Genomic DNA, 16,348 nt, shown 5'->3' with positions numbered 1-16,348 from the left:
CGCCGAGCATCGGCACCGGGGCGCCCACGGTGACGCTGGTGAGGCCCCCGATCCACGCCGCGGGACCCACGGTGGCCGCGGCCGCCACCCAGAACGGGAGCAATACTGTGATCAACTCGACCATCAGCGTGGGGAGTTTTCCTGCTGTCGCTACAGCCACTGTGGGATCTGGAGTTTCCCTCCAGACATCGCTCGTGAACAGCCAGTCTGGGTCCACTGTGCCAGCGGCTCCCGCCACGCAGGTCATCAAATCCGAGTCTCCGAAAACGATAGTCCAGGCAGTGTCCCAGCAGCAGACGCTGGCTACTAGTGGCCAGCCCAGTACTACAGGGGGTAACATGATTATTGGGCAAACTATGCAAGCTGGGCTCTCCAATGTTGCTCCCAATCCTGGTGGGATACCTCCTGCGGCTCCGGGCACCCCAACGGGGATGGCTAAAGGCACTGCCAACACGGTGGCACAAAGTCTGCCGAGGACTCCAACAGCAACGACGAGTGGAATCAGAGCAACTTTGACTCCTACAGTTTTAGCACCTCGTTTGCCTCAGCCGCCTCAGAATCCAACGAACATTCAGAATTTTCAGTTGCCGCCAGGTAAGTAAAGAGGATTCAGGGGTTTGCGTTTGGAAGTGTCTCTCCTGAAGGGAGGAAGGGATCCAGAGGAGATTTCTTTCTGTTTGATTGTGGATTGTGCACAAGACATTACATTTAACAACGAGAGGCGTGTGGTTTTGAGTAGCAGCATAGCAGTGTTCAAATACTTGGTGTGTCATTTTGGGTGGCCAAGAAGTCTTTCAACAGTAATAATTTGAAAACAATTCTGCCTGGTATCTTTGTTACAGTGTGAGCATAGATGAAGCTGCAAACTGCCAGAGCCTAACAATGGAATACAATCAAATGAAATGTTGCCATTTCATTTTCATGTAAGGGGTTTTGACTTTTAAGGTGGTTTTGTAGGTAGTTCACGTAACTTTGTGTGCTGCTCAGTTCCCTCTCTGTCCCTCTGTGCCCCCAGTGCCACAGTGCACTCCTGAATAGAGAAGCAGCAAGAGAACTACCTTCTTTTGCTTTAAATACCTTCAAAGTCTGATTTAAAAACTCACAGATTTGAAGCTTATCATCATCTTTTCAGTTGCTGGAGTTGTGATACAAACGGCAGACTTCCGATGTCCTTACCTCACCCTGTTGTGTCTAGGGTGGCAGCTCTTGTAGTAGCTAGGCTCATGCTTAGTGCTTAGCATCTCTGGACAAGGAATCTAGTCCTGAACTCAGTGGGTGAGGACAGAAGAAGGATGACAAGCATTTCTTTGCTGATAACTGTTCTGTCCCTCCTTAAATATGTTAGATTTGGAGATTTAAGGTTATCTGTTTGCTGTTATTTTGAACCAGGCTTGTGTCCAGTTTCATTTCTGACTGCAAATACTTGAGAGAACCTACACAGTTTTCTGTCTTTTTAGTAACATATAGCAATAGCTGGATTCCTAGTCACTGTTTTCAGGGCAGTATACATGGAGCAAACCATTAACTTTTGCTGCGGGTACTGAATGAAAGCAGTGCTGGTTGTGTATCATCTATTTCAAGCAGTCTTAGTAAAAAGACATTGCACTTGCCACGTGAAGTGGAGCAGGAGCTGTGCTGTGTTCCTACAGACCATTTTTTTTGTGTCATGCACTACCTGTGGTATGTGATCCCATGTGGTCTGGTGAAGCCTGTCAAACATACTGTGTATCTAAGTTCTAACTGGTGCCAATGTTCCTCATTTGTTGTTTGGGTTTTGTTGTTGGGGTTTCTTTTTCTTTAGTACGGAAGATTATGCCCTATATGAGTAATTGGAATGACACGTGTTGCTAATTTTAAAAAATAGCAGTAAAACTCAGACCTTGAAAGCCCAGAGCTTAATTTGAAGCTTGTAAATTGATAGGCTGGGAGAACTTTATTTATTTATTTATTGCCACAGTGTATCAAAGGATTTTTCAGGCTTACAGTCTATTGCCTGGTATACCTACTTTTTTTTCTAATACTGCATTATAAACCTGATTATGGGAAAAATGCTACTGTTGAGTTCAGTGAGACCTTTATTCTGGGTAGCTGATGTTTTCACACTGCCATAGCATACTGAAATGTGCTACTCTTAGAAGCAGTGTTGCCAGTCCTTAAGTGTAATTGGACCATAAATTGCTTCTTTGGAGGTCTCCATAGATCAAAGTATAACAATATAGGTTCTAAACACTTGAGATTTTTTATTAAGCACTTTTCTTGTCTGTCCTGCACTTTAAAAAAATATTTATAACTTCAAAAGAATAGCATGACTCTTAAAATAAGCAAGTACACAAGACAGCATACATAGAAATGGGGTTCTTGTGTGGTAAAACAGGCTTAATATTGGAAAGGAATTCTTTTTTTTTTGGTGGAACAGATTATTTTTTTAAATTGCTTTCATTTGCATTTTTATACATTTTACACCAACATTTACATACACTTCCAAAGAAAATCCTCATGGAAGAATTGACCAATAAGCTTCACACTTTTAATAGTTATTTTCTAATCCTGAACTACTGATTCTAGCTCTCTGAAATACAGTTACAGCTTCATGTGTGTGGAAAGCAGGGTATAAAATGTCAGTAAGAGTTACTAACCTGGGACTTGAAAATTAGAAACTTTGAAAGGCTTCAAATGTTCTCTTAAAAAGAGCATGTGGAAAACAAGCTCCATCTACGCTCTTGAAAATGTGTTACTTTTAGAATAATGCTCTGTATTGCATCAAGGCAGTTGTGCATCAAACATCAACTGGCCAAATTAGGGATGTTTGAAGAGCTAATGGGCTGTAGCTGTTGTGACCTTACTTGATTTTGGTGTGTTGCTTCTCAGAGAAACTGGACTGTTCAGAGTACCTGTGTGTTAGTAATGGTTTTCCACTGCTGACACATTTGAGGAAGAGTTATGTTGCTCTCAGTTATTTCTTCAGGAGCCTGTTTGAAACTTTGTGGTCTAGTTGGACAGATCTAGGTAATGAAGGTGTAAAAATAACCTTATTTATAGCTTTTTAGCAAAGACATGAAGGTCTTGTCAGATGATTTTTTTGGGGGTAGGAACACAAGTTTCTCTTCATATGGTTCTGCTTTAAAGATGTAACATCTTTTGAAACTGTGACTGTAAATAAATTGTATGAAGTTCTTTGTTTCAGAGTACTCCAAGCAGTAGTGTGAATGGTATTGTGTACAGTAATGTGGTAGGAGGTAGGAAAACCAGTATATTTGTTAGAAGCACTACATCAGTGTTCTGCTGTTACAGACACTCAAAAAAGTCTGCAGGAAAGTATAGCTGAGATTGTGTCCCTAAGACTGATCATCTGCAATGTAGGACGTTGTGAAGTGCTCAGAGCTCATTGCTGACACGTGGTAGAATCATCTTGTAAAATGACAAAAGTTGTGTACTTGAAAATCACTTTTCAAAATACTTCCTTCTCCAGCAGTGCTATAAGACAGTTTCAGAACCAATGTCAGTGAGATCATGCTTGCTTCAGCAGTGTTGGCAGCTTGAGGGTTCAAAGATTTAGTTTGTTCTTGAAGATGCTTTATGTTGTTACTCTCTTCTGTTTAATTTTTATGTACAGTCACCTCATAATAAACTTCCAAGGTGCCTGCTTAAAGGAAGGAGCAGATTGGAGAGCGTGCCAGTTACACAGTAAGAACAATGTAGGGCTGGTAGGTCTGGGCAGTTTTCTCTGGTAGCTGAGGTGAAACTGAAATTTAGACACCTTCACTTCCCCTGTCCCTCTCTTTTAATTTCTCAGCGAATGTTGGTACTTTGAAAAAATTACTAGCTTGGACCTAAAGACTAACTTTTTTTTTTTTTTTTCCCTGAATAAACAAGATTCTGTGACCCTCAGACCTGTTTGAGGATAGCAGATAGGATAGGTTGTATTTTTAGTTCATGCAATTTTTTTCTGTCTGCAATTTTTTTGTCATGAGCGGTATTCTTATTAGCAGTAATGCAGCAGTAGTAGAACTGCTTTCAAAGGTTTGCTTTGCTTAATATGAAACTTCTTTATTACTTTCACCCAACTCAGTTGAATCTGCCAGCAGCTGGTGCTAGGGAATGAGAGTAGGCCTCAGGTTGTGCCAAGAGAGGTTTGGGTTGAATATTAGGAAAAAATTTCTAACCCGCCAGGGTTGTTCAGGGCTGTGCCAGGCTACCCAGGGCAGGGGTGAAGTCCCCACTCCTGGAGGGGTCTCAAACCCCTGGAGATGTGGTGCTGAGGGACAGGAGTTAGTGGGGACCTGGCAGTGCTGGGGAACAGTTGGACTTGAGGAACTTGACGGTCTTTTCCAACCTAAACGACTCTGTGTGTGTATTCTGTGATTCCTCACTTCCTTCGTGCTGTTTGTGGTGACTGCGGGACAGGCCCTCTCCTGGCTGTAAAAGGGACGAGGCTCCTTTAAGGCGAGAGTTCCAGAACTTGGAACAGGACGGATGCAAATGACCTCTCAACCGTTGGTTGAAGCTACTGTTGCTACTTTCTCGAAGGAAGGGCTCTCTTGGAGGACGTTGGTGCTGGACTCTGCAGACCAGGAGGATGTACAGCTTCTATCCTTACTTCCAAGGTTCTCCTTATGGCCTCAGAGGCTGGAAACTTCACTTGGTGTTAAACGGAAACTTAACTTCTTTAGAAACAAATTCGTTGTTGCAACCGATGACTTTTAGCTTGCATTTGGTATCCAAGGGGGTTTCTATCTTAGACCTTGATAATAGAGGCTTTGGGGTGGGAAAACTTGAACACACACTTAAATTAAAGGACAGGTTCAGGTCCTTTTGGCTTGAGCAGTCATACTTCTTGGAGCTGGAGTCACTGAAAAAATAACTTCTGCGGAGTAGTTCAGTTCCCTTCAGCAGGGAGTTTGGGTGCTGGACAAGGGTGGCAGGCCGAGAAGAATCCTTCTTTTCACTGTAACACCATTTCTGTCACTTTTTCATACTGAATGCGACATTCTTGGAGTTACTTTGTACTTGAAACGTGTACCACAGAAGTACCTAAAGTAACTGGAGTATAGATGAGGAACTACACAGACTTTGATAAACACAAGAAATACAGAGAGGAAGAGAAGAAATACTATGAAGTAGTGGAATGTAGTTGTTTCCATTTCTCACTGACTAGCAAGCGAGTTCAAACATATCCTGATTATAGTTTCCCTGTATGTTGCATGTGCTGCCAATATTATGCCTGTTAACTGTGTTGGCATGGCTCTATTTTGTTAAAAATAATGTCTGTAATGCACAATGTTAATAGCAGCTTCTTAGAGTACTTATGGTATGTTTTACTTTCAAAGCATTTTACAAAACGTAATCCTTACAATGTGCCCGTGTGGTTGGTAAATAAAGTAGTATGAACCCTGCTTCAGAGCTGGGGGAAAGGGCAAGTTAGAGAAGTTCTGACTTGCCAAAGGCCATGAGGGAATCGATATTTTGCCAAGATTAGAGCTTGGGAGTCCTCTGCTTGGCACACAAAGTGGTATCTCTCTTTCTGAAAGATAACTGTGGATTCTTCTGTAGAACTCCTCTGGGTGAGGGGTGGATTTTATGTTCAAATCGTGCAGCAGCAAAAGGAACATTTTGCTTTGTTTGAAATCTGCTACATCAGATCTGCCATATGTTCCTGGACTGGAAGTTGTATGTGCTCTTATTGCAACTTTCCTAACTGAGGCATCCTGCGTGCTGAGCTTTGTACCCCCAAGAATGTAAGACTCAGAGCTGTGCCGTGGGATTTGTTTTTGTTAAAATGAGTGTCATGAGATGTTTTGTGCCTCTAATACGAGTATCTCTTCAAATGATGGGATCTAATGGGAATATAATTGTGATTCCATTAAGCTATGGAAGCTGTTAACCTTGACTACATATTGTTCAGTTCTGTTATGGAAAATACTGCTGCTCCCAACAGCCTTTGGAAGAACATGTATGGATTTGTTTCATATGCTTCTCTACACTTCAGATTGTGGGCTTTCTGTGGTTTCTTTTTTGGTATCACCAGGCTCATGATCAAGGCTGTTGTTCAGTGACCAGGAGTGAGTGATTTGTTTCTTTTGAGCCATTTTGCACTCTGCTACTCTAGAAGTTATGAGGTGTTTCTATGTTCAGTGAGCTAAACAAGTTTTACATATCTAGAAATCTATGCGGGTTACTTCTAAAATGCAGTGTCTTGGTTTGAGGACCACAAATTTGGATGCTGCCCAGGACTTGAATCACTTACTAACATGGGATCCTGCAGCAGAGTTAGCAATCTGAGGTGAAAACGCAACTAGTTGGGATACTGATAAGACACAAATTAGTATGTATCAAACTCTCTTCAAGTGAAATGTTTTGCTGTATGAAAATTCTTACTGTTGTTTGTCTTCTGTGTTTTGGGAAATGATACGTAGAAAGATTCCTAAAAAAATTGTATGAAGTAGTTCAGGAATGCAGTTGAAAATACTGGTATTAGCTTAACTGGCTTTCAGCAAAGAGAAGACACACAGGCTTGTGATGAGCTTGCTGTGGCTTTCTGTTCTCATAAAAACTGTGTGATCAAGTACTAGGAGTCTGCTTAGAGCTGGATGTGGAAGTCACTTAGGAACACAACGCGTGAAACATTTTTTGTTGTGATGTGCAGTTTTGTCACAAATACTTGAAATCAGCATTTTTACCTGAATATGACCAATCTTGTCAGGATTGTTCTCTATGTTGAAACCTTATGAATGTTTGTAACTCCATTTATCTGTCTGAATCTGCTCCTTGAATTTGACGCCGTTGCTTGATGTTAAAGAGAAGGCAGCTGGAAGACAGTAAGTGTTGGCAAGTTTAATTTTTTTATGTTAGGCATATTATCTCTTGTAAAGGAAGATTTGAAGAGGAAGTGGCATGAAAAAAAAAATTCTGAAAATTGTGTTTCTCACAACTGAAGACAATGATAGAAAGGGCTTTGTAGTTAGTGGACAGTTATTTCAGTTGCAATATCAACTGCAAAGCTGAATGTGAAGGAAGGCCAAGCTCTAGAGAGATTATGTGGCACCCAGAAGTCACAAAGGGCTTTTTCTGCACATGGCCACAGGGATGTTCTAGCTGTGGGATCTGTGGATGTTGCTGAAGCTTCCCTGGGGCGCTCCTGGGAATGGAGCCTCAGCACACCTCTATCCCTTCAACGCAGTTGTTTTACAGAGCCAGTGGCTGTGGGGATACTCAGGCTTTGGGCTCGGATGGTTCGAAGATGTTGATAACATCATTAACTTGAATTTGGTTTTAAACTATTTAAGGTCTTGCCTAAATGCAAGAGCTTGTAGTGTGTTTATGCTGCTACAGGTTTCTTCTAAGTTGTAAAACCTTCCTTGTCAGGATACAGGTTTTGCTGTATCAGCCCTCTTGCATACTGCTTCCTCGTGAGGGAAGGAAAACAGCATCTTTTATAGCAAAATGGTTGTGTCCACACTGGAGACTCTACCACTAAATTATTGTGGCAAAATGGCCTAATATCCAGCTTAAATGTTGAGAGAAGCATAAAACCTATATGCAGACCAGGGAGCAACTAGAGGTGTAAAGACTGCGTAATCACTCCTGTTTCAAATTGGATGAGGCTTTTTTTTTCATTGAGACCATCAACACATGAACAGAGCAAATTATAGATATATATGTTTGGAGGCTCTTTAGCCTTTTAGGACACTTTTACCTCAGTTTAATTTGGAAATTTTTACCCAAGTTCTATCAAATGGTAATTTCCTTAAAGAAATGCTGATTGTCTTTTGGAGGTATGAGTGTCTTAAGGAACTGAGAGCCAAGTTTTTGCCATAAAGCCTCCTGTCTTGGAGTCATTTTCTTCAGGTGTCTTTAATGTAATATTTAATGTAAACTGAGATAATTGTCATTGAGGCTTTATGCCTTTAAGTTTGTTTTTTTTTTTTTTTCCTGGAATATAGAATATTTTTTGGAAAGAACAAAACCTTGATTATCATCACTAGATATTGGTATAGCTTATTGATAATCAAGAAAGAGGATAATCACAGGGACTTTGTGCAACTGCATCCTATTTCATGCAGTGGGATCCGTGTAGGCAGAGCACAGCACCTCAGCAGAGCTCTCTTACAGCGTTGTACAAACACAGATAATCTTTGGCTCTGTAACTCTTGTCAGGCTTGAAATAACATTTTAAAAAGATGAGTTTCTGTACTTGTATTGCCAGTGATCAGAAACTTACCCTTTGAACATAAAAGGCTGATTCTCAGCAAAGTGCATAAATAGGTTATAAATCCTTTTACCCAGGGACAGTCCTTTTACTATGTATTTGTACAGGATTTAGTGCAAGGTTCAGCTCAGTTGCTGAGCTCTTTTTGTGGGATTTGGAAAAGTATATTGATAAAAATTGAGTCACTTCTTGTCAGTGAGAACTCTGTTGATAAGTTTGAACTGTGAATTATGAAGACCATGTATCTTTCAATTTTGATGCTTTTTTTCCTTAAAATGCATTACTAAAATATTTTTTCAGTGATGTGTTGTAACCAGTACTTAAATGACTAGTAACATAAAACTCACAGCAGTGTGGAATATTATTTTACATGGCTAGCATGAATATTCTAAGATTTGCATTGAATCAAGTAAGCCTCTCTGGTAAAAATGATCTAACTTACCATTAACACTTGATTAATATATGCTTCTGAGAGTAGTTCAACTGTTAAAAGCCATCAGGGTACTTTTGTACAGAATAAAGCACGTGCTGGACAGACTCTGTACAGACAACCAGTATAGGTTTAGTTGAAAAATGTGTGCTCTAGATATCAGAGTATAAACACAACCTAAGCAATGAGGTGTGGTGCCATGCTCTAGTCTGTCTTAAATGGTTTGAGGGGGCAGCAAGGCTGTAGTCAGCTGTCTTCACACCTTCCTTCAGTTTATTAATCAAATATTTCTGTGAGGAAGGGTAGATCTAGTGCCTCTCTCAGGATGTAACAACATCAGGTGCAAGCAGCCTTAGTGGTGGTGTGGCGGGTGGGGCTAGTTGTACTTGTGAGTCAGGAGTCCAAGGATTAGCCATGAGGAATTGCAGCACCTGTGGCAAAAGACTTGGTGAAGGTGACCAGAAGAGGGCTTGAGGATCAGTGGAGGAGGCAGAAGAAGAGATTTGAAGTAGAAAGGCTGAGAGGGGCTAAACTGTGCAGAAGTATGTCGAAAAGCCTGAGGAGCTGTTAGTTTTTAATAAACATACGTGCAGTCATGTCTAAGGGTGGATTGGAAAAACAGACGAGTGTTCATGCCATGAACTTAAACCTCTTCCTTGCTTTCATTCCTCTTTTTTTCTGATGCAGCATTTGGTTTTCTTTCCTTCACTCTCCTCCATGGGGGAGGGGGAGAGAAGGCACTAATTACTTATAAATGTTAGTCATACCCAGTCATTAAGCTTAGTCATTACTCAGGACTGTGCATTTGATGGTTAGTAAAAATCAAAATGAGACTGTATTTAGTGTAAAAGCTTTCTAAATTCAGGCTTATAGGTGTGAAAATATTTTTATTTCTGTGTTCAGACTAACTGTTGCTCTCTGCCAAATGACATGTAATGTCACATTCACGTTGGTAGTTTGTGTCTGAACTCACAGGCATAGTGTTTGACATAGTCTCAAAGGAGAGTAACTTCTGTATGGGCAGTGAGAGGCAGAAGATCTCGGGCTGTTCTGGAGAGGAGGATTTGAAGGGAGCATTTCCACTGGGGCTGCCCTGGGCACCTGTCAGTCGGTGGAACTAACACCGTGTCTCTGCAGCTCCGGGTGAGAAGGTGGCATGGCAGAGGGGTTTGTCACTGCTGAAATTACAAAGGGCAGCTATCTAGAGTAGGGCATTCACAGTGGGGACTAATTAAAGAGCTGTGTGTTTTATGGCTTTCCATGTGTTTAGCTGGTTTAGGGTATTGCTTTCTGAAGGAAGATAACGTGGATCTATGTGTTACTCCTCATAAAGTATTTGTGGAGCCTGTGGTAAATGCAAAGCAGCTTTCCTGTTCCCATTCCATGAGGTGCTTGAACAGCACTGGTGTTGATGTGCCTTGGTGTAGACAAACTGCTTGCCAGAAGTGAAGACTAGTTGGGTTTTAAACTCTTAGTGACATTTTATTTTGTATCTTCCTTTCTCAAAACCAAATCCAATTTTGGTGTAACTGCACTGTTGTTTGATGTAAGTATGTTGAAATTAATGGCAGAGCTGAATCTGAATCACTTTGAGATCAATAATTAAAGTAATTGGTTCAGCTCTTGATAGTGTTTTTCTTAGTTCTTTCTGCATCAGAGCAAAGACAGATTTGTGTGATGATTGGGTTGCAGTTTGACAGAGCACTCTGGTGTTTTGGCTTTGTGTGCTCGACTAGAAAGGAATGCTAACACACTTTCAAGGAATATAGTAGCTTTCTAGAAAAGGTAAAATATTTTGTTTCAAATCACATTGTGGTTGAAGCATCTGTTGATTGCTGTGTAAAATGACATATTTCCCAGCACACTTGTTGCACATCCTTTTCAACTGAGCAGGTGAGATTTTTTCTGTATGGGATCACTATTAAATACAGTGGCTTTTTGGCACTCCAGCATACCATCATTGCTTTAATCATATTCTTAAAAGACCTGTGAATCAATATGTTACAACTATTAATTTCTTTACTTTTTAGACAGTACAATTGAGTTTGGTAGTTCGAAACTGAATTCTTGCATAGTAAAAGTAAGCAATAGGTTTTGCTGTGAAGTTGAGTGTTTTTTGACTCTTTAGTAAGAAAACCAAAAGCATTTTTTCATAATGTACCTGATCTGTAAAACAAAATTCATCTTCTGTGCACTGCAGTCAGGGTTTTTGATGATTTTTGAGGATGTATCTTCTTCCTATGTTGGCAATAATCATAAATCAGCTGTTTGAGAACTAGTCCTTCACAGGACATAACCATTAGTTATGATCTGTGACCTGCATGTGCAGGCTGGGCATGAGGAGGGTGATGATTGGCAAATGAGAGTGCTGTAGTAAACTAATGCAGTACCAGAAGTTTTAGGCATTGTATCTCGGTAAAATTTGACTTTATTCCAGACTGACATGAGTTGAAAAGTGAAAGGAGTGATTGACCTTTGTAGCTCTGTAGTAAGGTCTTGTCCAAAACGTGTCATGCCAGTCTTCACTACAGTGTAATGTTTAGTGCCTGTAAGGTAGGAGTCCCAAGTGTTTTGTATTCGAGATGCTCTGAAGCAACCCCTGGCAGTCATGCCAAGTGTTTTCATGCCAAGCTGTAGCTCATCTTTAGCAGAACAGGCACTGAGGGCTTAACAGGCACCTCTAAGATCCATTTGGTGTGGTGTGCTCTCATTGCAGTTACGTGCAAAACCTCGGTGTGCATTGCTTCAGGGAGCATGTTGCTCTGAAACAAGAGGTGAGGAAACCTGGTGGAGTATCTCAGGCTGCTGCTGTGGTCTGGACAGCTCTACCATCACCTGGCACCTTGTGGCCTGTAGACCTGCAGCTCAGCTGGGGACGTGTCTGTGATGAGCTCATGTTTGTGCAGGCTGACCTCGCCCGTGCCAGTGCAGTGCAAGCACTTCTGGAGCAGGTGAAGTCACAGATAGTTGTGGGTTCATTCTCAGCAAGCTGCTTTGCAGGAGCTGATACCTGCACTGTTTAAACTTCTCTGTAAGAAGAGTAGAAGGAGCCTTTATAGAAATCGCAAGCCAACCTCATTTGTTCATGGAACTCAAGCCCAAGTCAATGACAGTGTCAAAGACTTTGGCAAGAAACTTCAAGTAAAAGTTTTTTTCTGGATTTGTTTTGCAGCCCTGAGGTTCTAAGCACTTAGTGCATCTAATGTGGTGCCACACATCTCTCATCAGGTACCAGGCAGTGTAAGGTGGCTTAGTTGCATGCAATCCACGGCTGTGTTGCCATTTAAAGTTCTGCTCTATTCATCTTTATATGTAGTCACTGTTCCTCATGAGCTGGTGTATATTGTCTTTTGTCAGCTGCTCTGCATCTGCTGGTTTATTACACAGGCTTTTCTGTGACATATGTAAATAATCCTAAATCTACTAAAAGTTGTCTGATATTAGGGAAGATTGCTTTACCCAGATTTTCATGGAGCTGCAGTGGACTAATAGACTTTCATGGGTTCTTCTTCCCTCTTTTCTGACCTTTCATTCCTATAGAGTGAGAACTTTTCCAGGGGGTTCAGTTATCATAAAGGAGCAGTGGTGGATTGTTGGCCAGCATTGATGTCAGTACTAGGGTATCATTTCTTTTTTTGCAATAAGATCATCTATGTCCTACATTTCATCATGGATCATATCCTTTAGACTAGGTCTGCTGAAGGTTCTTCCTGTAGTTTGTATAGGCAGCTATCCTTTTCTCCATCCATCTCTCCAGTATTCTTCTAGCTTTTTTTGTTCAGGGGAAATCATAGAAACTTTGTCCTTTATGAAAGGTTTTGACATTCCAGGGTCTATGTGTAGCTTGATCCAGTCATCTACAGAGCATTGACTCATCCTCTTTGCTTTATGTTTTTTCTGTGGTGTGTATGGTATCAACTTGCATAACCTTGCTCACACTTGCTTTCCTTTTTGTTACAACAGAGTATCTTATGGCACTACAGAAGAGATGCTATTATAAAGCTTTCTTCTGCTAATATGGCACAGCCCACTTCCTATTACTGTCAGGGTTTTTTGCCCTGTCAGGTGTTTGCAGCATCTCACCACAAATGAGTATGTGCTTGAGAGCTTAAGGCACAAACTGCTTTGACGTTAAGATAACCTCTTAGTGAACTTCCCTGGCAAATCTAGTTAGGAGTTGAATATTTGTCAGATGTTGGTGGACTTTATGATCAATAACCCTCTTTTCCAGAGGTGTTTGTAAGGACTTTGATTTCCTACACCAGAAGCATCAGTCATCTAATTATTCTTTCAGGCTTGGACGTTGTTTCTGAGCATCAGCATGTGTGTGTTGAAGGAGATTCTTTGCTCCCTAACAGTTCTCCCTGACACCAACTGTTTTTTTCTCTAGAAATAGAAGAGAATTTCTTCTGGAGACTGGGCAAGGATATTCTGCATGTACTTTCAAGATCACACTTCCATTAATTCTTCTGTCATGTGTCAGCTACTAAAAAAAAAAGAACTTGTGAAAAGCCTAAGTTCCTTAGTAGTGGTTCTGAATTGATCTGGATTAGACCAGGAGCTACATTGTGGGTAACAAGCAAAATATGTATGCTTGAACCTTCTTTTGTTCAGTGTCTGCATCAGAAAGAGAGATGTTGTCACTGGTGATCTGATAGGAGACTTTGTAGGTTTTCTATTTCACAGGTACACAAGAGTTTTCATTCTTGCATGCTGGTATAGCCAGTGACAAGCATGGGCATACCTTTTTTGTGTTTGTTATGTTAGGTGCTTGTAGGTGAAGTCTTCCAGCATATCACCTACTGTATGAATTGAGTCCCTGAGAAATGGATTATTTATTTTGAAAGAGGGTGACACCTAAATATGTCGCTGTTTGAATGGCTGCCTGCTAGGTGTGATGGACTGGACTGGGTATTTCCTCCAGAACAGGAATCTGAAGATGCCTTTTCTGTCTGCAGAGAGTTTTAACTCTGCCATTGGGAAGTCTGGCTCCTTTATATGTTATTAATCTATATGTGCCAGCAAAAACTGGTAACAAGATGGGAAACTGTTTTGGTTTGGGTTTTTTGAATGTAGGAGTTATCCAGCAGGAAAGCTGTATGTCTCAGGAGTCAGCAGATTGTCAGAGTGGTCTGCAAAGGCTACAAAATATTTGCGAATTCTTCTTCCTTTATTACTCTGATTTTTTTTTTGTTACTGTTTTCTAAGCCAAGCCATGCTTCAAAGAAAGAAGAAGAAAGCATTAGAAAATAGCCTGGTGTTTGTTTTTCTGACAGGTAATATGGCCAGACCGCTTGACTTTTTATTCTGGTGCCTGATTTTACAAGTTTTACTCATCCAAATAAACAAAAAACCAACCAAGCAACCAACCAACCAAACAAACAAAAAACCCAGACCAACAAAAACCCCAAAAGCACAGTGCTTTGTAAATGGAAATGCCAGTAGCAAACTGAATTACAGAGTTAAAGACAGCATGGTGTGGAATCATGCAGCTACATCATACAGTAATGAATTTTTCCATCCAAATGTCCTTGAGAACAGGAGAGATCTGGGAAGGTCTCCCCAGGATGAACACAGGAGATGACCATTGTACTAGTCAGGACCATAAGCCTTCTTGGCCTAAGGAGCAATCCAGCTCAGTTTGGTTAATCCTTCACTTGAAGCTGTGATGAATTGTTTAATTCAGACTAAAATATGAGCCTTTTTCAGCATTCTCCTAAGCTTTCAACTTCTAACAAAAATGGTAATTAATTTTAATTTTAATTAGTTGTTTTAATGAGAGACTTGGAAAGAATACTTGAATGTTTGCATTTTTAATGGGGAATATGATTTTAGAGTGCACATGATCAGACTTTCTAGGAAAAAGAAGGCAGAGATGTTTAAAATGGTCAAGTTCTGTTGTCACCTCTTCCTAATTGAAGGTTTCCACTGGTCTTTATTAGCCGTTTGATCTCAAATAGCAATTCATCCATTTGTGGAACAAAACCTGGATGGTAAACTTGAAACAGAATATTTTTTTATCCTTACTTTAAATATGTTGCTGAATTTAATTAGAGAATTGAGAGGCCTTGGTACAATTCTAGCTGCCCTTGAGTACCTGGTAGTCATTTCTGATCTGGTTCATACAGTGTTTGCACCCTTATGCAGTGGAGTTTGATGTTATGATACTTACCTGCATTCAAATAGTTAAAATGTAAGTCTTGGAACATAAGAGGAAGAAGTATTTGGGGTGTTTTTTCCTACACATGTGGATGTCATTCCCTTCTTTTTTTCTGTTGCAACAAATGAATTGGCTCGGAGATGGTTAATGTATGTTTGGAGAGAGGGGGTGTTACAGTCCTGCATTGACTTTGTTTAGAAGTGGGAAATGAATGGGACTTTCCTTTTAATTCTTAATCAAGTTAGCTCCAATGAGCTTTCTGAACTTCACTGAAAATCCACTTAATGCCAGCTTGGGTATAGTTTTGTGTTATTGAGTTTCTTTTTTAGCTAATTGGGTTGGAAAAGACTCTGGCTGGGCTGGAAGGACAGAAGCTGAGAGAGCAGATCCATCTCCCTTTTTAAAGAATTCTCAACAAAGTTGGAGAGGTGTGAAGGGTTCAGTCAAAAATTAGTTGCAGGCACACTGTATTAGTGGTGAATTTCTGCACAGAAATTCCTACAAAGTTTGTTACGATCTGAATTTTCCCATCTTTCCTGAAATCACCCATATGCTAACAAGATACAGTTTCAGCCAGGTAAAATGTCTTATATCATTATACCATGATTAAAGTTTATGCAAGATTAGTCTGATGTTTGTAATTCTTTATGCCTGTATATAGCCCATGAAGTGTGCACAGCATGGTACATCCTTACTCAAAAGACATGTTAGAAACTGCAGAAACTGAAAATAACTGTGTATCAAATATGAGTGCAGTATAAAAGAACTATTGAAATAAAGACAGATAGGAATGTAGCTCCCTATGAATTACTTTTTAATTATGACTTCAGTACTTGAGGGAAGGTTCAGACTTCCTGTTGTTGGAAATCTAGCAGGATAGTGCTTCGAGTCAGGGTTTGAATTACAAATGATTGTTTTGTCTGTCTGCTGCCAGAAATTGAACTTTCTTGATATGTTTTCTGAAGCTCACATTAATATGCTTTTCAACTGTCTGTTTCAGCAGTTGTGCTATGTTAATGTGTAGGCATGTTCTAATTTTGCATGTAGCTCAGGGAGAATATTTTATTGTTCAGACACTGTGCTTGCTCTTCAGGGGTAGTCAGCCTTCATTTTGTGGTTCTCTCCCTGCTCCTCTCTCTTTTCTCATTCGTGTTTTGGGAACCAAAGCAATGAGTTGACAGTGCTGGTGGTTGTGCTGTGCAGGACACTAATGGGTGGTGCTGTGTGTGTTGAGCTGGAGACTGGAGACTGGAACTGGTGGCACAGAGCTGTGTGCTGATGCCTGGAGCTATAGAGGATTTCATATGCAGGTGAGCTGCTTTGGGTTCACACTTCTGGATAACTTCAGTCACTTTTGCACTGGGAGAGAACCTGAAAAAACTAACACCCATGCCTCTTCCCCAGACTAGAGTTGTCATCTCTTAATGTTGTTTATGGAAGGAAAAAATATATAACTCTCTAAAGAATTTGGATGGTATGTAAGCCCTAGAATATCCTAGGGAACCCCAAAAATGGTGAATTATAAGAAGAAAGGTTTCTTAGGGGATGTCAG

General features: G+C 40.6%; 1 protein-coding gene across 1 annotated transcript in view; it reads left to right on the top strand.

Annotated features, from left to right (window-relative positions):
• Positions 1 to 5: 5 nt before the first annotated feature.
• The window catches only part of TAF4 (TAF4 RNA polymerase II, TATA box binding protein (TBP)-associated factor, 135kDa), a gene marked incomplete at its 5' end in the record, with an annotated part of 35,424 nt that continues 19,081 nt past the window's right edge, over positions 6 to 16,348 (top strand). Inside the window, one exon of the mRNA XM_008941169.1 lies at positions 6 to 594. Within this exon, the coding sequence (XP_008939417.1) occupies positions 6 to 594 (589 nt within the window). The remainder of the gene's footprint in view (positions 595 to 16,348) is intronic.

The sequence above is a fragment of the Merops nubicus genome, unplaced genomic scaffold (genome assembly GCF_000691845.1).
Source record: "Merops nubicus isolate BGI_N331 unplaced genomic scaffold, ASM69184v1 scaffold10480, whole genome shotgun sequence".
Taxonomy (NCBI): Eukaryota; Metazoa; Chordata; class Aves; order Coraciiformes; family Meropidae; genus Merops; species Merops nubicus.
The sequence above is the reverse complement of the archived record's forward strand: the minus strand, read 5'-3'. Positions and strand labels throughout refer to the sequence as shown.